The 25142-nt window shown below is 38.9% G+C and overlaps 3 protein-coding genes across 3 annotated transcripts in view; 2 read left to right on the top strand and 1 right to left on the bottom strand.

Annotated features, from left to right (window-relative positions):
- Positions 1 to 4796: 4796 nt before the first annotated feature.
- Positions 4797 to 8708, bottom strand: polr2ea (RNA polymerase II, I and III subunit E, a). The gene is made up of 7 exons (XM_067363249.1): positions 8585 to 8708; positions 7603 to 7777; positions 7412 to 7527; positions 7268 to 7348; positions 5430 to 5488; positions 5173 to 5251; positions 4797 to 5046 (listed from the first exon to the last, which is right to left on the bottom strand). Exons 1-7 carry the CDS (start codon positions 8639 to 8641, stop codon positions 4981 to 4983), a joined length of 633 nt encoding a protein of 210 aa, XP_067219350.1. The 5' UTR covers positions 8642 to 8708; the 3' UTR covers positions 4797 to 4980.
- Positions 8709 to 8920: 212 nt separating this feature from the next.
- gpx4b (glutathione peroxidase 4b) lies at positions 8921 to 14965 on the top strand. Its single transcript, XM_067363566.1, has 7 exons — positions 8921 to 9043; positions 11268 to 11362; positions 11711 to 11855; positions 14115 to 14266; positions 14357 to 14381; positions 14466 to 14525; positions 14700 to 14965. Exons 1-7 carry the CDS (start codon positions 8978 to 8980, stop codon positions 14730 to 14732), a joined length of 576 nt encoding a protein of 191 aa, XP_067219667.1. The 5' UTR covers positions 8921 to 8977; the 3' UTR covers positions 14733 to 14965.
- Positions 14966 to 17132: 2167 nt separating this feature from the next.
- pip5k1cb (phosphatidylinositol-4-phosphate 5-kinase, type I, gamma b) overlaps positions 17133 to 25142 on the top strand; it is a 57488-nt gene continuing 49478 nt past the window's right edge. Inside the window, exon 1 of the mRNA XM_067362251.1 lies at positions 17133 to 17320. Coding sequence (XP_067218352.1) covers positions 17224 to 17320 — 97 coding nt within the window. The 5' untranslated portion in view covers positions 17133 to 17223. The remainder of the gene's footprint in view (positions 17321 to 25142) is intronic.

The raw sequence follows: 25142 nt of genomic DNA, 5'->3' as shown, positions 1-25142 counted from the left end.
AGGGGCAAATCCCAAGAGGGTACGGAGGAAGGGCGAGGAGGATTCAGTCTCCTGGCCCCCCTCAGGAATCTGACGATCAGATCGTGTTTCCCCAGGGACTTACCCTCAACTGCATGGTGATGTGCGGCAATGGCGGCAACATACACCTTGAGGGTGGAGGGAGACAGCCTTCGCTCCAACCCATCTTGCAGAAAGGAAAGCACGGATACGACCGAACATGATCGGGGGTCCTCTCGGCGAGAGGCGCACCATTCGACGAACAGGTTCCACTTCAGCGCGTAGAGATTCCTAGTGGAAGGAGCTCTAGCGGAAGTGATGGTGTCTACGACCGCTTGCGGGAGATCACTCAGAACCTCCGCATCCCGTCCAGGGACCACACGTGGAGGTTCCACAGATCGGGACGCGGGTGCCACAGGGTGCCCCGTCTCTGAGTCAGGGGGTCCTTCCTCAGAGGAATCGGCCAGGGAGGTGCTGTCACGAGGAGAATGAGGTCTGAGAATCAGGTCCGAGTGGGCCAGTACGGAGCCACTAACAGAACCTGCTCCCCGTCCTCCCTGACCTTGCACATGAGTTGTGCGAGAAGGCTCACTGGGGGAAACGCATGTTTGCGCAGACCCGGGGGCCAGCTGTGTGCCAGGGCATCCGTGCCGAGCGTGCCGCCGGTCAGGGAATAAAATCACTGGCGGAGGGCAGTTTCCGGGGAGGCAAGCAGGAATACCTGGGCCTCGCCGAAACGCTGCCAAATCAGCTGGACCGCCTGGGGGTGGAGCCGCCACTCGCCCGCAAGTAGATGCTGCCGTGACAGCTCGTCGGCTGCACGGTTGAGCACACCTGAGACACGAGTGGCCCGAAGGGACCTCAGATCCTTCTGACTCCACAACAAGAGATGGCGGGCGAGTTGCAACATGCGACGGAAGCGTAGACCACCTTGACGGTAGGTGTACGCAACGGTCGCAGTGCTTAGTGAGCGGACTAGAACGTGCTTGCCTGACAACAGCTCCTTGAAGCGGGCCAGCGCAAGACGAACCGCTAGCAACTCGAGGCAATTGGTATGCCAATGCAGCTGAGGCCCCGTCCAAAGACCTGTCACTGCATGCCCGTTGTACGTGGCCCCCCATCCCGTGGCAGAGACATCTGTGGAGACCACAGCGTGCCTGGACACTCGTTCGAGGGGTACTCCGGCCCACAGGAACGAAGGGTCCAACCACCGGACAAGGGTGCGACGGCAGCTCGGTGTCACGGGGACACGGAGCGTGCCGCACTGCCACGCCCATCTCGGGACCCGGCCGCGGAGCCAGTGTTGAAGCGGTCTCATATGAAGCAATCCGAGCGGCGTTACCGCGGCTGCAGATTCCATATGCCCCAGGAGCCTCTGAAAATCTTTCAGTGGAGCCGCTGTCCTGCACTTGAGCGAGCTCAGGCAGTTCAACACCGACTGGACGCGCACCTCGGTGAGACGCGCAGTCCGTGCGACCGAGTCTAGCTCGAGACCGAAACAAGAGATCCTCTACCCGGGGGCGAGTTTGCTCTTGTCCCAGTTGACCTGAAGACCCAACCGGTTGGGAGCTACAACCATGTCGGTTAGGACTTTGTACTGACATGCCCGACCCTCGAACGCAGACCGACCTAGGAAGGGTCTGTGTCGAGGCAGAATCGAGACATGAAAGTACGCGTCCTTCAGGTCTATTGCTGCAAACAATCCTGGGGACGGTCCAGGATTGGCCGTAGCCCACCGCCCTTTTACGGTACAATGAAGTAGGGGCTGTAAAACCCCGACTTCATATCGGCTGGAGGGACCGGCTTGATTGTACCCTTCGCCAGGAGGACAGCAATCTCCACCCGGAGAACAGGAGCACTGTCCAACGACACCTGAGTGAAGTGGACAGCCCTGAAAACCGGGGGACGCCGGGCGAACTGAATCGCATAGCCGAGTCTGATAGTACGAATGAGCCAACTGGACAGGCTGGGGAGCGCTATCCACGCTTCCAGACACTGAGCCAGCGGGACCAAAGGCACCACAGACGCACCGGGGGTGGTGCAGCAAGGCAGAGAGGGACCCGACTCGGACGGCTTGAGGGCGGCCCGGAGTGGGGTCGGACTCTGCGAGGCAGCAGTGTGCATGGGAGACGGCGCACGGGACGCGGTCTGCACCAACACACTGCCACCTGCTGGCGAATGGGGAGGGAGCTGACAGCAGCGAGGCGGAGCCTGGCACACTGGCAGACACCCCTTGTTGTGACCTGGAGTTTGAGGAAACTGCTCTTTTTGTGGCAAGTGGGTACCGCTGGACTCCGGAGAGCCAGCGGCGGTAGATGGACAGCCGCCACATTATCCCCCCCGGCCCTCCTCCGGGGGTGGGAGAGCAGATGGAATACTCTCCCAAAGGGCAGGAACCTTCCGCTCCAGGTCGCCCGTCTCAGGGCCGAGTTTTCCCCGACTGCTTGCCACATGGCTGGCAGAGACGGGCTGGGCACCACGGGCACCACCGCGGGGCGGAGGAAGACGCAGGCGGGCGCCTTCGGCGACGAGCGGGCTGAGGCTGAGCCACGGGCGGCTGGGTGGAGGCAGCAGCGGACCGCCGTGGCATGACATGTCTGATAGCCTCAGCCTGCTTCTGTGCAGCGGAGAACTGTTGGGCACAGCTCTCCACCGCGTCGCCGAAAAGGCCGACCGGAGACACGGGGGAATCCAGGAACCGATGTTTGTCGGTCTCCCTCATGTCTGCCAAGGTCAGCCAGAGGTGGCGTTGCTGGGCTACCAGAGTAGACATCGCCTGGCCAACAGAACGCGCTGTCACCTTCGTTGCCCGGAGGGCAAGGTCAGTGGCAGCGCGCAGCTCCCCAAGCAGCTGTTGGTCAGGACCTTCCTGGGGCATCTGCGACAGCGCTTTTGCCTGATAGACCTGCAAAAGGGCCATCGCGTGCAGGGCAGAGGCAGCCTGCCCACAGGCACTGTAAGCTTTCTCAGTCAGACCGGCTGAGAATTCACAGGCCTGGGACGGGAGACGCGGCTCACCGCGCCAGCCAGCGGCCGTTGGACACAACTGCGTCGCAACAGACCGCTCGACTGGCGGGATCTTCGCGTACCCCCTGGCTAGCCCGCCGTCCAGGGAGGTGAAGGCGGACGAGGGACCAGGCCCTGTACGAGCCCCATGCGGAGCTTGCCAAGACCTGGTCACCTCATCGTGTACTTCCGGGAAGAAAGGCATTGGGGCGGGACGCTGGATTTGACCAGCGCGACCCCCCGCCAAGTACCAATCGTCCAACCGAGATGGGCCGGGACAGGGTGGAGGGTTCCACTCAAGCCCGACGCACAAGGCGGCCCGGGAGAGCACAGCCGTGAGCTCGGGATCCGACTCGGGCAATCCTCCGGTCACCCTTCCTATACAGCGCCGTACCGTCATTCCGGTTCCCGGGGCCGGAAAAAACGGTCGTACGCGGCATAGGAGAGGGGACCCCCGCTTCCTGAGACTTCAGGAAGGAGAGTCTCGACCTCAGCATCGCGACAGTCATGTTCCCGCAATGGGAACATGAACCATCCACAAAAGCTGCTTCAGGGTGCAGAATGCCCAAACACGAGATGCAACGATTGTGCCCATCAGCAGGGACCAGGGAACGACCGCACCCATTAACGCACAGACGAAATGACATACTGTCAGGGTTCGTCTGTAAAGCTCTTTTAGAAGGGGAAGTCAACTCACTCGTGCTGAAGCACCCAGGGAGCGACGCGATGTGTCAGGTACACCACTCCCTGACACACCGAGGAACCGGCCCAAATCGCTACACACGCACACACTCTTTGTGTTGCTGTGAAAACAGCAGTTTTCGAGCTTATAGCTCAGCTCCTCGGAGACTCGCGCCCTCGCTGAACGTGCCCTTTCACCAGCACTGAAAGCTCGCTGTAAATCCTCTTCTGAGGCAATGTTTTAGAATAAAACAAACGAAGAAAGGAGTCTTCTAAAACAGGACACCAGTGAATGGCTCCGAAGCGAAAGACAGAGTGCGATTGCATCTGCTTCCTATTTATATACACCTGTCGGGGGCGGTGCGCATTATGCAAATATCGCACGCCAATTCCATTGGCTTGTTTTAGTTTACACGAAGATGATAGGGCTCTCTAAGCGATATCCCAATTCGTCGGTCACTACTGACGTACGTCGAACGTGACCGACTGAAAGGGAACTATAATTTCTACTATTAATAATTTAGTAATTTTTTTAGTATTTTTGCCATTAATGTGTTAAAATATTCATAACACTGTGATAAAAAAACACTCATGAAACAAAAATTGATTTATTTTGCATTCATGCATTTTTTTATTGTTTTGCAAAAACAAAGAAAATCCAAGATTGAAATTTTAGGAAAATGTAATTCATAATTGTTGCCGTCTATCACAAGAATCCCATTATAAAACAAACAAAAAAAAAACGTTATTAATTATTTTAAATATTAATATTATAAAATGTTGCTTGGGTTTTTTGAATTAAGAGGATCTGGAATGTGGTTTATATATATTATTATATATATATAAACCACATTATATATATATATATATATATATATATATATATATATATATATATATATATATATATATATATATATATATATAATATAGTCCTCTTATTTTGTTGAAATTATTCACATTTTCACAGATTCTCTAAGTAGTTCGCATACTTTTTCTTGTGTGTGTATATATATATATATATATATATTTCTACTATGAATAATTTAGTATTAATTTTATCATTTTGCCATTAATGCGTTAAAATATTCATAAAACCATGATAAAAACCACTCATGGAACAAAAATTGATTTATTTTGTCATTTTGCAAAAACAAACATAATACAAAATTCAAGTTTTAGGGAAATTAAATTCATAATTGTTGATAATTGTTGTCGTCCATCACAAGAATCCCATTATAAAACAAAAGAACATGAGACGCAATGAAAAATCAAAGCTTGACGACACTCTGGTCTTCACTGTACGAGTCTGTATGTGATGTAGCGTCCAGCCGTCTCACTGGGCCGGATGATCTTCACCACCTGTTAGACGGAGAGACACGCCTACAATACTTCAAACTATATGATACTCTCTTTCCATGACAGGAAATGTGATGTGCTCCAGACTTCAACTTACACAAAAGAGTTCAGATAACATGATTTTCTCACCTGCCCTCGTTTCAGCCCAAAATATCGTGCCACGGGATCTCCAGACTGAATTCTGGGTAACTGGCTCTCCTTGAGTTTACTGACGACAGTCAAGAAAATCTCGGTTTAACATGTGGTCAGCAGTGAGTGAGTTTGGAGCAGGACGACCTGCTTTTCTGATCAGTGACAAGAGGGAGTGTGTGGAAACATGTGACAACGGTCATTTTGGTCGTCGGTTTGACACTTTAAAAGTGTCAACACACTTCAGATTTGGATACTATCTGGCCAGCAGCTCTGTCACTTCCTCTTTTGTCATAACGATGTGTTCAGGGACCAACTGCAAGAGATCATAGGGATTAATTCAAGATTTCCTGATTTTTAGAATGAATAATGAAATATTTTAAATTATATTTACTTTAACATTTATTAGAATTTAGTAGTTTTTGTTCATTTATCAGATCAGCAGAAGTTAAATGTTCGTCATCACAGTTCAAATCCCAATTTGTTAATATAGGAAATCTAAATGATATTTTAATTATTTTTATATTCATATTTGTAATATTTATATTATTAATGTTCTTAATATTAATATAAAATACTTTTATTAATGTAAGAAATCTAAATGATTTTTTAAATAAATGATTTTTATTTTCATAATATTTATTATTAATGTTCTTAAATACTATATGCTGTAATTAATATTTTAAATATTCATATAAAATATGCAATTTTTGTGCAATTTAATATAACAAATCTCTATGATTATTTAATACATTACCATTTTTATATACATAATACAATTTATATTATTAATATTATAAATACTATACTTTTAATATTTTAAATATTCATATTAAAATATATTTTGTGCAATATTGTTAATATAACAAATCTCAATATGATTTTTTAATAAATATTTTTATATCCATAATAATATAATTAAAGTTCTTAAATATTATACACTAATATTTTAAATATTCATATTATAAAATATTTTGTGCAATATTTGTTAATATAACAAATCTCAATATTTGTAATTTCTATATAATATTTATATTATTAATGTTCTTAAATAATATACGCTTTAACATTTTAAATATTCATATAAAATACTTTTATTAATGTAAGAAATCTAAATTTTTCTGATCATTTTTATATTCATAATATTTATATTATTAATGTTCTTAAATACCATATGCTGTAATTAATATTTTAAATATTCATATAAAATACATTTTATGCAATTTAATATAACAAATCTCAATGATTATTTAATAATAATAATTAAATTTATATTATTAATGTTGTAAATACTATACATTTCATATTTTAATATTAATTAAAATATATTTTGTGCAACATTTGTTAATATAACATCTCAATATATTTTTTTAATAAATAATTTCTATATTCATAATAATATTATTAAAGTTCTTAAATATTATACACTAATTAATATTTTAAATATTCATGTTATAAAATATTTTGTGCAATGTTTGTTCATCTCAATATGAATTTAAGTAATTTCTATATTCCTTTTTATATTATTAATGTTCATAAATAATATACGCTTTAATTAATATTTTAAATATTAATATTTTAGATTTTTTTGTGCAATATTTGTTAATATAACAAATCTTGATATGATTTCTTAATAAATAATACTTTATATATTTATATTATTAATGTTTATAAATAACATACACTTTAATTAATATTTTAAATATTTATATTTTAGATTTTTTTTGTGCAATATTTGTTAATATAACATCTTGATATGATTTCTTAATAAATAATACTTTATTCATAATATTTATATTATTAATGTTCTTAAATACAATACACTTTCATATTTTAAATAAATATTCATATAAAAATATTTTTTGCACTTGGGTTAAAATTATAACCCAATAATATTTTTAGACAGAATTAGAATTTATCAGTTTTTGTTCTTCTAACAGCAGATATTCATCATATCACAGTTCAAATCACAATATTTATTAAAAATGATCTCAGTGTGATTATACAATTCAGATAATATAATAGGGTTAGACAGAGAATGTTTATTATGCTTCTCTTTTCCCGTGTTTTGCGTGTATCAGTGGAAGCGCCTCACCTCATGCTCTGTGATGTTTATTAGCAGCTCTTGCTGTAGAAACTGTTCCAGGATGTATTTTGGTGCCATGTCAACCAAAGACTGCAAAACAAACATCATCAGGTCAACTGCTTGCTTGGCACCTGATCAGCTGTTTTTACGGACCTGTTTAGCAGATGGCGTCATGCCCGTCTGGACTACGATGATGGCCCGAGTGATGTTTTCTTCCTGCATCCGCTGGCAATACATCTTAATGGTCTTGATGCCCACTTTAGGCTCCTCTGCGTGGATGCAAAACACTCCTTAAGCACATTTGAAACGTTCAAAGTCACATGGACCCGTGCATCAGATCTCACCTGGAAAGAAAACAAACATCTGGTCGGTGGGATCGTCATTGTGGGCGACCAGTACGGTGAGATCCGTCCGTCTGGGTCGCCCCTCACTGGGCCGGTCACCGAACTGACCTTTAAATTCATCCAAGGTCTGGTCCAGCTCATCCTGGGTCACCAGAAACCCTCGATCATGGCAGAGCTACAGCAGAAGACAACGTTAATGTGAGGTTTGCTTGTTTTCTGCTATATTAATGCAGCTTATGCATCCTTTCAGTCATTCAAATAGCAAATAGTGGAGCATCTACTGGTAAAAGTGATCAATCTCACAGTAAACCATGTCAAATGATCCGTTATACCCATGAATGAAAGTTAGAAATGTGGGTCTTTTATAAAGTCAATTTTACATAAAAAGCTGTTTTTGTATAAAAACCTATTTTTAAAAAAATATTTTTTAATTTATTTATATAAATTTACAAAATATGATAAATCCTCCAAAATCTGCACAAATGTGGAGTAAAAACATTAATAAACAGAGTAAAATTTTGTACAATTTTGTCATTTTTTTTGGCTGGGGTCTCTGGAGACCCCAAAGACCCTGAGTGTACTTCCCAAACGAAGACTTAAATGCACCTATTTAAAATCCCACTTTATACTGTGAAAAATTAATGTTATATATTGTTGAATATTATTAAGATGATATTTTGAAGTATTTGGGTAACCAAACAGTTGATGAGCCCCATTGACTTCCATAGTATGGAGAAGAAAAAAATACAATGGAAGTCAATGGGGACCAACAGCTGTTTGGCTACACACATTCATCAGAATATCTGCCTCTGTGTTCAGCAGAACCAATAAATTAATACAGATTCGGAACAACATGAGAATGAGTAAATGATGACAGAGTTTTCATTTTTTTGGGTGAACTATCCCTTTAAAATCACGTGTTTAATGTTATCAACCAGCAAACGGGTTATAAAAATGGAGAACAGCTACAGTACATTCACACCTGCATTATGGTCTTGCGGATTTTCCATAATCGATAAGTCTCCTCCTCGTCGTCCATTAGCGCGTTTCACTGATCATAAACTCATAAAACACTCTGCTTTCAAACCACGCGCACTTCGTTTCATCAGTCACGTGCTCACTGAGGAGGCGACGCACATGACTATTACATTAATTTTTTTAATATATTTTTAATACATGTATGTTTTGTATTTGTTCCATTGCAGTTCCAACTGAAATAAAAAATAATAATATGTAAAATAATAATAAAATAAAACTAATACGTATTAATCATATGATTATACGTTCGTTGCATAAGCGCCGTCTCTGATTGGCTGAAGTTGACAGAAGGGGCGTGTCTCTCCAGCAGTTGGGCGGAGTTTAGTGCCGCAGCGCTATGTGGTTGATTCAGAGAGCGCTGTTGATCGGGGCGCTGGGCAGCAAGAGCTTCACTAGAGCCATGGTAAGACATCATACGAGCCTTTTAAATGCTCTTTAACTCTGTTTAAGGCGCTTTCGTGTTTCTGACAGCTAGTTTATGATGTTGTTGTAAGTAGGTCAAAGTCCGGTGTGTTTATATGTGAGCACCTGCGTGTCTCCGGTAATTCATTCCGGTGGAGGAACATTAGCTCGTTAGCTTTAATGATGTAATCATGTCTCTCTGGGATTATTTATGATTTAAAATGAAATTATATTTGTTTTGCTAGTGTATTTTGTTACGAAACGACTCGTAAAAGTCCAGTTTGTTGGTAAACAAGAGGTTTTAGGCCTGGTTTGGGTTTAGTGTTGCTGACTTTTGAATTAAATCACGTGGAGAAGATGAATCAGTTCTGCTATTTGGTGCTAATGTTAATCATTTATAAGTTTTAATCATATATATATATATATATATCTCAAGAGTATTAATTTATTATTATTATTATTATTATTATTATTATTATTAAGCCTTGAAATGCATCAAACATATATAAATGTCACATATAAAGAACTGGTGTTTGTTTTATGGTAGAGTGTAGCAGGTGCATTCATTTCATCTGTCAAATTTAATATCTTTAAGTATAAAATCATTCCAAACAAATATGTAAAATGCTTTTTAAAATAAACTGTCATAAAGTGTCTCCTTACTTAGGCTCATTTGCACTGTTTGCCACTCCCAAATCTGTAGTAAAATCAAAGTTGTTGTGCCTGCAGATATAATTAGTATGACCTGTTCAGCCACATACTGAAAATGACGTGACGAGCAATTTTTTTTTGTCCAAAGGCCTTAATAATAATAATAATAATAATAAAAAACAAAGATATGACATCCAAACTATGTAAGGTAGTACAACTAGATCTCTTTTACTGAATCCAAAAGGTTTTAATTATATTTTGCTACATATAAAGGTATTTTAAAGATTTTAAAGCATCAAAAGGCCAATTCAGCCATTTAATTTGTGATTAAAATATCTTAAAATGTAATAAATGTATATATTTTTTTATTCTGGCATGATTTTATAACATCATCATATCAACATAGTGCAAAATGGTATTAAAATTATGTGTAGAAGTCGTTGCTTTGTTATGAGAAAGAATGTCCGGAAAAATGAATTTCATTGATGTCATTCGGAGTTACCGATATAAAGGGATGATTTTGGATCAAGTCATGCGGTCAGTATCATGTGACAGGATGTGACATCATTCAGACACCTGCAAAGGACCACATGGTCATGAAGCAAAGTAATTAACTCTCTCTTAATTATTTGAAAAATTCATGTTTTCACTTGATCATATGCATCTCCCGAAACATCATTTGGTACAACCGCTATAAAACATGGAAAATGTTGTAATATTTTAAAAACTTGCGCTAAATATAAAAGGTTTGATTGCCCTTTTGCTTGCTAGATATCAGCCTGTTAGCATTGTTTGAAAATATCGTCATTCGGTAAAACCGTAACTTTTTTTGGTGACACATTTTCTTGTAAAAAAAGAAAAAAAAGACAAAAGCAGTGTTCATTGATTATAAAAACCACATAATCTCATTGTTAACATTTAATAAAACTTCAAAATTAATTATCTCCATTATGTTTTTTTACACTTTTAAAAACCTTATTCGTCAATGATCCAAATATCATGTGCTTGTGTCATATTTGAAGCCTAAAAAGCTTTGTACTAGTAAATAAACCCACACAGCATGAACTTAATAGGGATCTGTATTTTCCATATATTTTCAAACATACAAAATGTACTTTGGACTGCCATATAGAGGCAAATATAGTCTGAACTCTCAGATAGGATTACTCTCAAATCTGTTTAGCTTGACTAGTTCCACCTGTGAGATGTTTACGTGTTTCCCGTAAGTGCGACGCATCCCCTGTGACGCTGTGTTTGCTGTACACAGTCCCACAGATGGAAAATCTGCTTTGTGTAGGAGCTCTAGATAATGTCATGATGTCATTTTAATGCCAAACCTTTTATTAAAACCCCAATAAATGAATATATAGTTTCTTGTGTTAAAATTACACACATGACACTTTCAGGGCAAAGATGACTTGACATTTCACAAGCCAAGCTATTGCATTAGGAAGTTGCATAACTGATTTATAGCACATGATTGTGCATCATTGTTCTTGTGGTCAGTATCTGATGGCATTCATCTAGACACTCGCCACGCCTTGTGACCTTTAACCTCTCTCTGTTTGTTGCAGTGTGCCCAAGCCAATGACTGGCAGTCGGCCAAGTCCATATACGATTTCTCAGCCAAAGACATTGATGGAAATGAAGTGGCTCTGGACAAATACAGGTGAACAGAATTGATTTGATGTGCTAAATCGCTCATACATTTTTTTAGGGGTAGTGATTTGAACAAAGTCTTAATGCAAAGTATTAAACGTACATGTAATGCAGTCAAGAGGGAATGAATGTGGTGCATGTCAAAACAGCCAAATAAAAAATCCTATAAATGCCAGAGCAAATGTCAGTCCACCCACACATCCTCGCATCATGATGGAGAGTTTTGCACTGCTTTTGCATCCGTTGCAGCTGTCCTCTTAATGCACATTCATCATTGTGCATCCAGTTATTTTTAGTCTTAGTCCAAGTGTAATCTTGCTCTAGGAAACTGGGTCATAGTGTGTTTGTCTGTTGTCAGGGGTTACGTGTGCATCATCACTAACGTAGCCTCCAAGTGAGGGAAGACTACTGTAAACTACACTCAGTTTGCGGCAATGCACGCCACGTACGCTGAGAAAGGTTTACGCATCCTGGGCTTCCCCTGCAACCAGTTCGGAAAGCAGGTATGTACATGAATGCAAATACCAGTGTGCACTGCATTATATACTGTGTTCGCATGCTATGTAAATAAATAGTATGCTGAACAGTATGCAAGAATAAACATTTGAAATAGCGACAAACACTATGTATGTTGCATGTTTAATCCAGTTGTTTTTAAAAAAACAAAGTATGGAAGCTTGTTTCTGCCATACAATAAAATGTAAAATTTATAAAATTAATCTCACAATTCTGACTATATATCTCGTGATTCTGACTTTATATATCGCAATTCTGACGATATATCTCGCAATTCTGACTTTATATCTCGCAATTCTGACGATATATCTCGCAATTCTGACTTTATATCTCACAATTCTGACTTTATATCTCGCAATTCTGACTTTATATCACGCAATTCTGACGATATATCTCGCAATTCTGACGATATATCTCGCAATTCTGACGATATATCTCGCAATTCTGACGATATATCTCGCAATTCTGACGATATATCTCGCAATTCTGACTTTATATCTCGCAATTCTGACTTTATATCTCGCAATTCTGACGATATATCTCGCAATTCTGACGATATATCTCGCAATTCTGACTTTATATCTCGCAATTCTGACTTTATATCTCGCAATTCTGACGATATATCTCGCAATTCTGACGATATATCTCGCAATTCTGACGATATATCTCGCAATTCTGACGATATATCTCGCAATTCTGACGATATATCTCGCAATTCTGACGATATATCTCGCAATTCTGACGATATATCTCGCAATTCTGACGATATATCTCGCAATTCTGACGATATATCTCGCAATTCTGACGATATATCTCGCAATTCTGACGATATATCTCGCAATTCTGACGATATATCTCGCAATTCTGACTTTGTCTGGCGCAATTCTGACTTTGTCTGGCGCAATTCTGGCTTTGTCTGGCGCAATTCTGGCTTTGTCTGGCGCAATTCTGGCTTTGTCTGGCGCAATTCTGACTTTGTCTGGCGCAATTCTGACTTTGTCTGGCGCAATTCTGACTTTGTCTGGCGCAATTCTGACTTTGTCTGGCGCAATTCTGACTTTGTCTCGCGCAATTCTGACTTTGTCTCGCGCAATTCTGACTTTGTCTCGCGCAATTCTGACTTTGTCTCGCGCAATTCTGACTTTGTCTCGCGCAATTCTGACTTTATAACTTGCACTTGAGTTTAAATCTTGCAATTGTGAGTTAGTCGCAATTACCTTTTTAATTATTATTTTTTTTATTTCTTGGCGGAAACAAGATTCCATAAGAAAGAGTAAGTATTGAAATCGTTAATTATATCCGGTTCATTTGTCACAATGGAAATGATTGAATCAGGCATGTTGCTTTATGGGATACAGTATTCCATACATACTGAAAATTAAAAGTGTTATGCAATGCTGCAAAAATAGTAAGACTTTGGTGTGGGATTATATTGTAAATTACAACCGATTCAGTCCTGAACAGTTGTTCTTGGACGATTAAATGTAAGTGTTAACTGACTGTAGGACTGTTCGCTGTCATCACTGTAAGTAGGTCACGCGAGTGAAGCTGTAAGTGGATTATATTTTGTTGTGGGGTGAGATTTAATCTTACAACAACACATGCAAAATGCTTTGAATTGCTTTATAAGTCCTTCATCTGAAGTCACATACAGACCTCTATGATCAATATGTGCCTGTAGTTAAACTATCATCTGCTCCATCACATGCAGCTGTGCTGAAAATAAAGTGGACATCTGGGAAAATAAAGTGGACATCTACTTTTTGTTCCCCCCCAACAAAAAGTAGGTTAAAGGATTAGTTAATTAATTTTCTGATAATTTACTCTCCCCCATGTCATCCAAGACGTTCATGTCTCTTTCTTCAGTGGAAGAGAAATAAAGGTTTTTGAGGAAAACATTCCAGGATTTTTCTCCATATAGTGGACTTCACTGGGGTTCAACGGGTTGAAGGTCCAAATGTCAGTTTCAGTGCAGCTTCAAAGAGCTCTACATGATCCCAGACGAGGAATAAGAGTCTTATCTAGAGAAACCATCACTCATTTTCTTAAATTTACATGCTTTTTAACCACAAATGCTCATCTTGCGCTGCTCTGCGATGCTCCACGCATTACGTAATCATGTTGGAAAGCCTTCATATAATCTTCTGTTCTGTGTTTTGTTGTGTCAGGCTACTTTTGACACATCAGATAAGTTTTCTGTTGTGTAATCCAGTGTAAGCGTTCAGACTGTTTCTCCGTTTTCACAGGAGCCTGGAACCGAGGCGGAGATCAAGGAGTTTGCCAAAGGCTACAACGCAGAGTTCGACCTCTTCAGTAAGATCGAGGTGAACGGCGACGGAGCCCATCCTCTGTGGAAATGGATGAAAGACCAGCCCAAAGGCAAGGGCACTCTGGGAAAGTGAGTTTCTTTGGTTTCTCTACTCAACATTTTTCACTCGTTCTCTAATGCATTGATCGTTTGACATAAATGCTGTTTTTGTTTCCACAGCAACATCAAATGGAATTTCACTAAGGTAACTGTATTGCATGTTAATAGATGATTTTATTCTCTAATTCCCTTCAATATTGTGAACTCAAAACTGATGTTTTTATCATAGTTCCTCATTGACAAAGAAGGTCAGGTTGTGAAGAGGTACGGGCCGATGGACGATCCCAGCGTAAGTCAACAATACTTTAATGAAATTTAAAAAGAAATGAATCATCATTTACTCTCCTTCATGCATAAGGATCATTAAGTAACTCCAGTACCCTTAATGTCAGATTCGAAGAGTTTCATTTTGTATTTGATTAAATAATGATAACCTCCGATGTTTTGTTATTTGTCCCACCAGGTTATTGAAAAGGATCTCCCCAAGTACCTGTAGCCATTTGGATCAAATCCGATCTCCGTCCATGTGTCTCGTAGGCGCTCATCTCTTCTCTGGCCGATGACTGGACGTTGGCAGGGTGTCGCCCAGATCTGTGACGGCCGTTCCTCAAGCCTGTGTTCAGGTGGGAACGGCCTGATGTCCTCCGGCGTGCAAATTCTCTGGGAACAACCCTCCGATGTCCGGAAGCGTCACCAGAGAGGAGATCAATGCCAGTCCTGCATGCACTGAAGATCAAACTCATGTACCTAAAGAACATTTTCTAATGAGCAGTGATGATAATTAAACCATAGTGTCAGAACTTCCTGTGTGGCCAGTTCTTTTACAATGTATGTTTTCTTTCTTCACGATATTGGAAAAAAACTGACATTGCAATAAATTAAACATGATTAATCTGTTTTAAAGCTATTTATCTCTTTGTGTTTTGTTGTTTGATTAACGTTCATGACACGAAGCAGCAGGAATATTAGGCTGCTGTCACTTTAAGACCGAATGTGCCAATGCAAAATTTTGTTAGAGATCCTGTTCTTTCTCAGTTGTTTATTTTCACTAATAAGCCATAAGCAACTGTGCTTCTGAGGATACAATGCATTTTGATGATTTTTTTGTGTGTGTGTCTGTGCAAGCACAAATAGACAGTGTGTGTGCACAGAGAAAACAGACGCACATTCAGAATTGAGCTCTCTTTCGCGCCATCTTGCGCTCAAATGGTTTAAAATCATTTGAATGTTTAAACTGACGGGACCTAAAACACGTGCAAATGATAAACAGTCATTTTATGATGGTCAAACTTTGAATCACATGGGTTTTGAACCGTGGTGTCTGGTCTGTATGGATACTAAACATCACACATCCTGCCATGTGCCATCGATATTGATGCTAAAACAATTTATTTAGAGATTTATCATATGCAGATTAAAAGGTTAGTTCACCCAAAAATTAAAATTCTGTAATTTATTACTCACCCTCATGTCGTTCCACACCTGTATGACCTTCGTTCATCTTCAGAACACAAAATAAGATATTTTTGATGAAATCCGATGGCTTAGTGAGGCCTGCATAGCCAGCAATGACATTTCCTCTCTCAAGATCCTTTAATGTACTAAAAACATATTTAAATTAGTTCATGTGAGTGCAGTGGTTCATTGTTAATATTATAAAGCCATGAGACTCTGACTGGATTGTCTTAGAATAATGGCACAGTTTAACTAATCTACTGTTTAAAAAGTCTATGTAATTCCAATAGGAATCCTGTGCTGATTCCTGTAAGTAAAACTCCGTTACTTCAGGACAGTGTCTGAAATTTACCTTCTTTTATTAGGGGCAATATTTCCTCATGTTTTATCTTTACGACAGCATTTTTTCCTCAAACCAGATAAAAGCACAGGGGTCCATCTACGTCAAATGTTTCAAATAACCCAGTGAACACATTTGACCTGAAACATTTACTTGAAATCCATTTCATTAATATTTTAATAATTTAACACATTCACATGTTCAACAGTCTCCGATGTTTGTCACTAGTCAAGATGACTCGCAGGTAAACTAATAAAATATTTAATCTATTTTTAGTTTTTATTTTAAAATTATTTATTTTATATTATTAACCCTTTGCAGTTCCTTCACAAACCCTTGAATTAACTCAAAATTGAGTAGAATTTTTATTTCGGTTAATTGTCAGATTATATGCAAAAAAAAAGTTGTAATAAATGCCTAAAACAGAGCACAATGATTTATTTTACAATTAAAAGCATGTTGTTATGCATGACTGGTGCCCAAGATGAGAAAATTTTTTATTTTTAATTAAAACTTTAATATATTTCAGTTGCATTTTGACCTCGAGTCCTTCATGTGAACTGAGCTTGTTATTCATGTCCTGATAGTCAGTTGTAATAAATATCTTGATTAGCAGGTTATAAAGTGAAGTTTGTTGTGAAGTTTGCAATTCGAATATCATGCAGTAGAGGGCGATGTTTACTTTTTTTTTTTTTTTTTAGATCCATTAGCTTTTTCTCAATTTCTAATTTAAAGGAAAATTAAAAATTTCCTTAAAATATTATTTTAATTATGATTACATCAAATTGTTTTAATGCCATTTTATATTAATAATTTATATTATATTTTTTTTAAATTAATGCTTGAACAACAATAACAAAACAGAAAAAAGTGCCAGGGTTAAAGATACAGAAATATAAAACACAATATCTATTCATTCCATGCATTGCTTACGCACTTTCCTGACGTCGTTTTGAAAGGCGATAATAGAAGAAAAAAAAAACGTCGCAGCAGAGCCCGGTGACGTCATCGCTGGCGTAGCAGCAGCAGCAGCGGCGCTCGAGCGAATCGGACTCACATGAGCGCGAGCGTGTGATCGAGCGCTGTGCGGCAGCTGCCAGGAGCGCGCTCAGACCCGCACAAGCACCGCGCACCCAGATCATGACGCCCGCTCCGTTTTTTTCTCATTGCATTCGTTTTACCGTTTGATCTGATGGAGGGAGCTGCTGCGGCCGGAGGATGTTCCGCGCTGCCGGAGGACGCGGACGCGGTGGTCGGCGCGGGATGCGGGATGGATGCTGCAGATCTCGGTATGCGGAGGATCTTTTACATTCATGCTTGCATTTCACATATGGGTCGCGTTAATGCATGCAATTTGCGTTTCCATAAAATATACAATTTAAATGATTGCATATATGAATATAGTCATTTTGGAATACCTGACAGTATCATATGAATATAATAATCAAACAGTGCAATGATATTCTTTACACCATCCAATGCAATCACTGAACCACTGTAATGCCATAATTCTTTATTGCATATTGCATATTGGTTTGATTATTAATTTTCAGTTTATTTCCATATAAATTGCACTTCTGTTATAATAAACCATGGAAGCACATGTTATATAAATATGGCAATCAGTACCCTAGTTTATTAAAAATACCATGGTATCACCATCACTGAACTGCTAGAGTATATTTTAAGAGACACAAGAGTTTATATATATATATATATAAATTAAATATTTTATAGTATACAAGTATGTGCACAGATCATGTGCAGTCGGAGTGTGTTTGGATGCGTGTGTGTGTTTATTTGCATGTTTTGTGTGTTAATGTGACGTTGTTGTGTTGTCGTGTGCGTGTCCTTCAAACGAAAACACAAAGTCAATCTGAATAATAATTGTTAGTGTTTCCTCCATCCCAACATGCCTTGTGTTGACAGCTGTTCCTGTGGAATATCCAGTTGAGAATACACTAGGACAGGGGGTCTCCTTCAGGTCCTGTGCACTTGATTTTGGGCTCTGCTCTGTGCTCGGCTGTTAATCCATGTGTTTATCCACGGTTTTCCACACTCAGCATTCCTGTTCATCACGGTTCCCTTTGACTGTCTGTTGGGTTAGTGTTGACACGACGGGTTTGATATCTTCTGAGAGTTAGATAATGAGATTAATGGAGCTCTCAGTTATGTTTCTTTCAAATATTGTCCCAGATATTTCTTTGGAGAAATGAAAATCGAATAGAGCAGCACTGACTTCTCATTGTAGACTGTCTTGGAAAATCGGAGACATTGTTGATATTTCTTCTGAGGAGACACACGTGAGGACTTTCTCACGAGATACTTCAGACCTCGTTTCTGTCTCTGGGAATCAATTGAGATATAGAAGAAATAGATCTCATTTATGATTGATTTTTCTCTCCTGCAATCGAAGGATCTCAATATGAACTCAAACATTTCTCATCAGATTTTTTCCCAAGACCAAATGATCTGGGCTTTTAGGAGAAACATCTTGAAGTTCATACATAAACTTGATTTGTAGAAGGTTTAAAGTAGAAATGGCTGAGAAGGTTTGTTTTCAGGTTTGTTCGTTAAAGAGAGTAAAGAGAGATGAAATATGTGATCTCACGCATCACACACACTCTTTTGCATGTTTCCACGTGTTTTGTGTGTAACTGCTGCAGGTGTTTTGGAGTAACGTTAGATCGTACGTCCTGATTCATCCATCAACCAGAGTTCACAGTGTCATACGGACTGAAGGTTTGTTATGATTATGAATCGCCCACGTTAAACCTGCTCTCAGATCAGTTCAGCTTATCTTGAATGATCGCATCATTCTGTTGGAGATCAGAGTCGGACATATACGTAGACGCATATCAGGAAATCACAGGAAGGAAACAGGCGTTTTGGGATGCATTAGTTGGTCCCTCATGCTGAACGTGTTCTTGCTCTTGTTGGTTAAATGCTGCACTGGATGTTGTTAGTCATGTTGTAGAGTATTACTGGTTTTCTGGTGGACAAATTGAACAAAATTGTCTTACAATATAAGAAAGTATATGAAAATGTCCCAGACGTTTGCATTTTTGAATTACTTTTTCTTGTTCTTAGTAAAAGCTGATGTAAAAGTCTGCTATTATAAATAGACTCTTAAAAATAAAGGTTCTTTATTGGCATCTTTGATTCCATGAAGAACCTTTAACTTCCTTTTCATTCCACAAAAAGTTCTTTATAGTGGAAAAAACATTCTTTAGATTTTAGAATAGTGCTTTTAAAGGATTAAAACTGCCTTCCATATTCAGTTTAGGAAGAAAGCGTAACTTACGTCGCGCCAGTACGGCATGTGACGGTATCAGATTTTCATGTTGCGATTAATTGATGAAGCTTTTATCACGCTATTAAAATAAGTTACAAAACCATTTTTGTCATAGTTTAACAGGTTTAAGAACTCTTTTTGTAATAAAACAAAAACAAATCTGACTGAAATCAGATTCAAACAGATTAAAATGAACCGTGATTAAAATGCAAAAGAATTAGGCTATAAAGAACAACAGATTTACTCTATTTAATGCATTAACTAAGATTGCTACATTTGTTACAGAAAGTGTTATTTTTTTGTTAATGTTAGTTTAGAAACACAACTGATCATTGTTAGTTTTATCTCAGGTCCATTAAATAAGTTATTTTGATTTTAGTAATGTTATTAAACAGTAACTAAGAAATTAACATTAATTAATAATAATTAATACTTTATAAGTATTTTTATTGTCAGTTTAGTGAAAATGAATTAACATGTTAACTAATGAAGCTGTATGTTTTCAAAGTTTTACTGAACAATAACAAATAATCAAAACATTTCTAATCATTAGGGCATGTTGTAGTCCAGATTAAAATATAAAAATGTTTAGGTTTGAAAACAAATATCCTTTTAAGTCTTTTTTAAGTATTCAGTATTTGGTGCTGTGATGAACAACACTGAGATTACAAAAAAATGAATGGCTGTTTGAAGCATTTTAAAAACCTCACTAGCGCAGTTACTTTGTTTGCACGGTTTCCGTGGTAACCGCTGCATGCTGCTGTTCCATCAGCGCCCTCTGCTGTCAGAGAGTGAACGCGCACTTTCATTCAGCTCGTCTCCTTTACTGGTTTCACCATGTGCTTCTCGTGCACGTTGGGATTGTTTACATCTAAGCGTGTGTCCTTTTGACGCAGAATACAGCGGTGTTGTGCATTTTTATACGATTGATGGGTAAAGTATTCTTAATTGCCTTATAAAAAATTAATAATTGTTAATAAATTATTATTTACGGTATTCTGAAGTGCCGACGATTACAATATCGTGCATATTCATTACCGCAACTTATCGCATTACCGAATATAGGCACAAGTCTACGCGCCAGTTAATTTGGGCGTAGTGTATTCGGGCGTAGTGTAAGCGTTTTCAACTGCGAGAGGCATTATGATTCTGAAGTACATTATCCACACCGGTGCTGTGACTGACAGCAAACATTAGATTCATCTGCGCTGACGGGCCGTGCCAATGCACAATGCTGTAAAGATAATAATTCCACATATAACTGCAATTGCAGGTTTCAAACAGAGATGGCGGCTAAGAGGCACATCTTACGGACATCAGCTTTAAATATGGAATTTTTTTTTACATAAACGCATCACTTCACTTCAGAAGGCCTCTATTAATATAGTTAATTGTCTTTAACTTGATTACTATCATCATCCATCAAAACTTTACTAGCGAGACATTGGTTTGCTTTATTCATCCGAGAGATGTAGTTTTCGTATATGTTTTGAGCCGCTGTACAGTCTGTATGAGAAACGGCTTGGGCTGCTCTGAAACAATCACAGAATAGGAGAGAGATCATGCTTTGAAGCCAAATACACTATTCTCTCCACCATCTCTGGTGAAATCAGCCGGGTTTTCTCTGCATTAGGCTGTTTTTGACTGATTGTTTGAATGCATTTGCTTGCTGGATCCTTGGACAGAAAACTTTCCTGGAGTTTACAGTTTAAAATGATCTTATTGAAAACAGAAGAGCAGAAACATAACAACCTCCCTTGTCCAAAAACCTGCTTCTTTTCAGTTTTTAAAGTATTGTTTCCGCTATTAATGTATTGACTGTCATAGAGGAACCATTTTTTGATTCCACAAAGAATCTTTCAGTGAACAGTTCTTAAAAGAGCCATTTTATAATCCAAAGAATCTTTTTCCACTATGAAGAACCTTTAATGCAATGAAAAGATTCCATGGATGTTAAAGGTTCTTCATCTAACCAAAGATGCCAGTAAAGAACCTGTATTTTAAAGAGCGTATGCATGATTATTTGATTTGTAGCAACTTATTATTTGCATTCAGCATTGGTTTTTGCCTTCAGAACATAATTCTTTGGCCGTGACCCACCAGTTGAGACGCACCGATCTAAAGGAAGAGAACGGAAACACATGGCTTGTTGTGTGCAGTTTGTTTGCTGAATAGAGGCTCAGGCTGTTGTTGAGACTCAATAGGTAACCTGAACTATCTGTGTCAGTCTCCCAGTGCTGAGCGTGCAAGTCTCTCTCAAACAGACATGCTCGTACCTGAACTACAGATTTGCATGTAAACACACATACATGCCACAGGGCCCGTCCAGATCCGCTCGACACGATTATGAAATGTAGTTTTTGTGGTTCAGTATTCACTAGTCCGTGTCGTAATTTGATTAAGTGTACAGCTTTACTTTTGATTTATTCATCCAAAAATTTGCCAAATTCCGTGACATTCCGTATTATACAGTAAATTCCATTTTTATTATTGGATTCAAAGATTACATCCATGTTTTCCACATCATGGAAATCATAAAAGTTTTTATAAGTTGCATTTCTCTTATTAACCAATAAATTCACAAGACGTTTCCAGTCGTTCATGATTTACTTGATAAGGATTAAGAAATTAAAAAAAAAAAAAAAAATTGTAAAAATGATTACCCGATAAAATATTTTAGAGCTTCGCTAAAAATAGACCAAAATACTAAAGACCAAATACCAAAATACTAGAAAAATGTCCATTCATTTCAAAACTGCTTATGGAGCTTTAAAATTGTTATAAATTTTCATGACTTTTCCATGTCTATAAGTCACACTTCATATAGGCTCCAGTTTTCCAAGACAATAAACTGTGTTGATTTTTAGTTGTTTTAGCTTATTTTAAATCTTGAGGACACTTTGGAAGTTTGCTGAGGTTTTCTAGTGATTCCAAACCACTGATCTAATGTGTTTTGTGTGTTATATTGTTCTTTAACAGCCTTTGTAATTCATTTTAAGTTTCCCCATTGATAAGAAAGAACTGCATTCAAAATTTATATTATAATTTGGTCTCAATACTAATAAATCTGTTCAAACCTACAGTCAGGAAGTCCTGATAGGAAAAACTCCCCCTGTAGGACATCACAAGGAATTTAAAGTAAATTTGAAAACATCTATTGCTCCCATAGCAGGACGTTATTCCAATGCACCACAAGTAGTGTTCTGGTAAGATCAAATATCCGAGAGAAATTGAGGAAACTAATTAGATTAGAGGAAAAATCCTGTTGCAATTTTGGTTCATCCAGTAGGATCTCATTAGGATCCTTTCAAATTATGATGAATTATGATGGATTCCAATAGAAATCCTGTACACATTCATACCAGCGTTGCCAAGTCTGCGTTTTTCCCGCGGAATTGGGCTACATTAAAGGTGCCCTAGAATCAAAAATTGAATTTACCTTGGCATAGTTGGATAACAAGAGTTCAGTACATGGAAATGACATACAGTGAGTCTCAAACTCCATTGTTTCCTCCTTCTTATAAAAATCTCATTTGTTTAAAAGACCTCCGAAGAACAGGCGAATCTCAACATAACACAGACTGTTACGTAACAGTCGGGATCATTAATATGTACGCCCCCAATATTTGCATATACCAGCCCATGTTCAAGGCATTACACAAGGGCAGCCAGTATTAACGTCTGGATCTGTGCACAGCTGAATCATCAGACTAGGTAAGCAAGCAAGAACAATAGCGAAAAATGTCAGGTGGAGCGATAATAACTGACATGATCCATGATTACATGATATTTTTAGTGATATTTGTAAATTGTCTTTCTAAATGTTTCGTTAGCATGTTGCTAATGTACTTAAATGTGTTTAAAGTTACCATCGTTTCTAACTGTATTCACGGAGACAAGACTGTCGTTATTTTCATTTTTAAACACTTGCAGTCTGTATAATTCATAACTTCATTCTTTATAAATCTCTCCAACAGTGTAGCATTAGCCCGTTAGCCACGGAGCATAGCCTCAAACTCAGAATCAAATGTAAACATCCAAATAAATACTATACTCACATGATCCGAAGCATGCATGCATTATGCATGACGAACATCTTGTAAAGATCCATTTGAGGGTTATATTAGCTGTGTGAACTTTGTAAATGCACTGTATTATAGGTGCGAGCTCGAGGGCGGGGAGCGAGAGATTTAAAGGGGCCGCAGCCTGAATCGGCGCATATTTAATGATGCCCCAAGACAGGCAGTTAAAAAAATTAATAAAAAAAAAATCTATGGGGTATTTTGAGCTGAAACTTCACAGACACATTCAGGGGACACCTTAGACTTATATTACATCTTTTGAAAGAACGTTCTAAGGCACCTTTAACACTGTTGCTGCATGTTGTTTTTCATGTCCGTGGGTTGAAGTGACCCCAAATAACATGATTTAGCTTATGAAATGTGAATTTTAGTAGGGGAACCCTGCCAAAAAGCGGATTATCCCCCTGAAACACGATTGGGCTAGTTTGAGTAGCAATTGGGCTGGTTTTGTTGTGAAAACCTGGCAACCCTGATTCATCCATTCATTCACTCAGAATAAAGTTGTATTGGAACTTGTAAGGTTAATGTTTCAGAACTCAGTATCCACATTATTCTTATCGTAAGGTTGTGTTGAGGCTTGTTTCCATTTATTGCAGACTTTGTTATTTCGGTGAATCTGTTTTCAGACGGCTCTAGTGAATTCTTCAGAGAAAGAACTGGCCGGTGGAGTTTGCAATGTTCTTGTCGTCAAATATTTAAAAGATACAAGACTTTTGTTTCAGACACTTAATAGTAAGTAAATGAGATGTCATTGAGCACAGCTGTATTAAACCTTTAAGATGTGGGCCCGGTTTCACAGACAGGGCTTAGATTAAGCCAGGATCAGGCCTTAGTTCAATTAGGGCATTTAAGTAGCTTTAATAAATGTGTCCTAGAAATACAGCATGACTGGTGTGCATCTTGAGACAAAACAATGGCACTGACATATTTTAAGATATGCCACTGCAAGTTGCTTTCAGTTAAAACAGCTCAATCATGCAGTTTAGTCTGAGACTAGGATTAAGCCTTGTCTGTGAAACCGGGGATGGAGTTCACTTGAACTACATCACTTTGATTTTTCCTGCAGTGTCCTGCGAAGCTCCCTTTGGAAAGAAAGTCAGATATGTGAATTTGGTTACTGTAGACTGTTCGGGTTAGTAGAATAAGTTGACATGTAGTTGCAAAGATACTTAGTCTAAAGTGGACCATCGAAATAAAGTGTTGCCATAATTTTTTTTCAGTGATGATTAATTAAGTCTTCGTCATGTTCTGGTCACGTGAACCGTTCCAGCACGTCTTGGATTGTGTAAGATCAGAACATGAGCCGCATGTTCCATGTTGACTTTGTGTCCGCAGCGACGGCTCATGTGTCAGTGGAGTGTTACAGCAGCACACATGACTCCACAAACACATGAGCGGACAGAGACTAATGCACGATCACTTAAAAAGAAAAGACTGTGAGTGATGTTTACCCAGTCTTCAGTGTCACACGATCCTTCAGAAATCATTCTAATATGCTGATTGCTCAAGAAACATTTCTGATTATTATCAATGTTGAAAACAGCTTCATATTTTCATGGAAACTGTGGTACGTTTTATTTTTCAGGATTCTTTGATTAATGCTGTTCTTTAGAACTTTCTATTTATTTGAAATAGAATCTTTTGTAACATCTTTACTGCCACTTTTGATCAATTTAATGCATCCTTGCTGAATATAAGTATTCATTTCTTTGACCCATGACCTTAAAACCTTAT

The sequence above is a fragment of the Chanodichthys erythropterus genome, chromosome 16 (assembly GCF_024489055.1).
Source record: "Chanodichthys erythropterus isolate Z2021 chromosome 16, ASM2448905v1, whole genome shotgun sequence".
In the NCBI taxonomy this organism is placed as follows: domain Eukaryota; kingdom Metazoa; phylum Chordata; class Actinopteri; order Cypriniformes; family Xenocyprididae; genus Chanodichthys; species Chanodichthys erythropterus.
The sequence above is the reverse complement of the archived record's forward strand: the minus strand, read 5'-3'. Positions and strand labels throughout refer to the sequence as shown.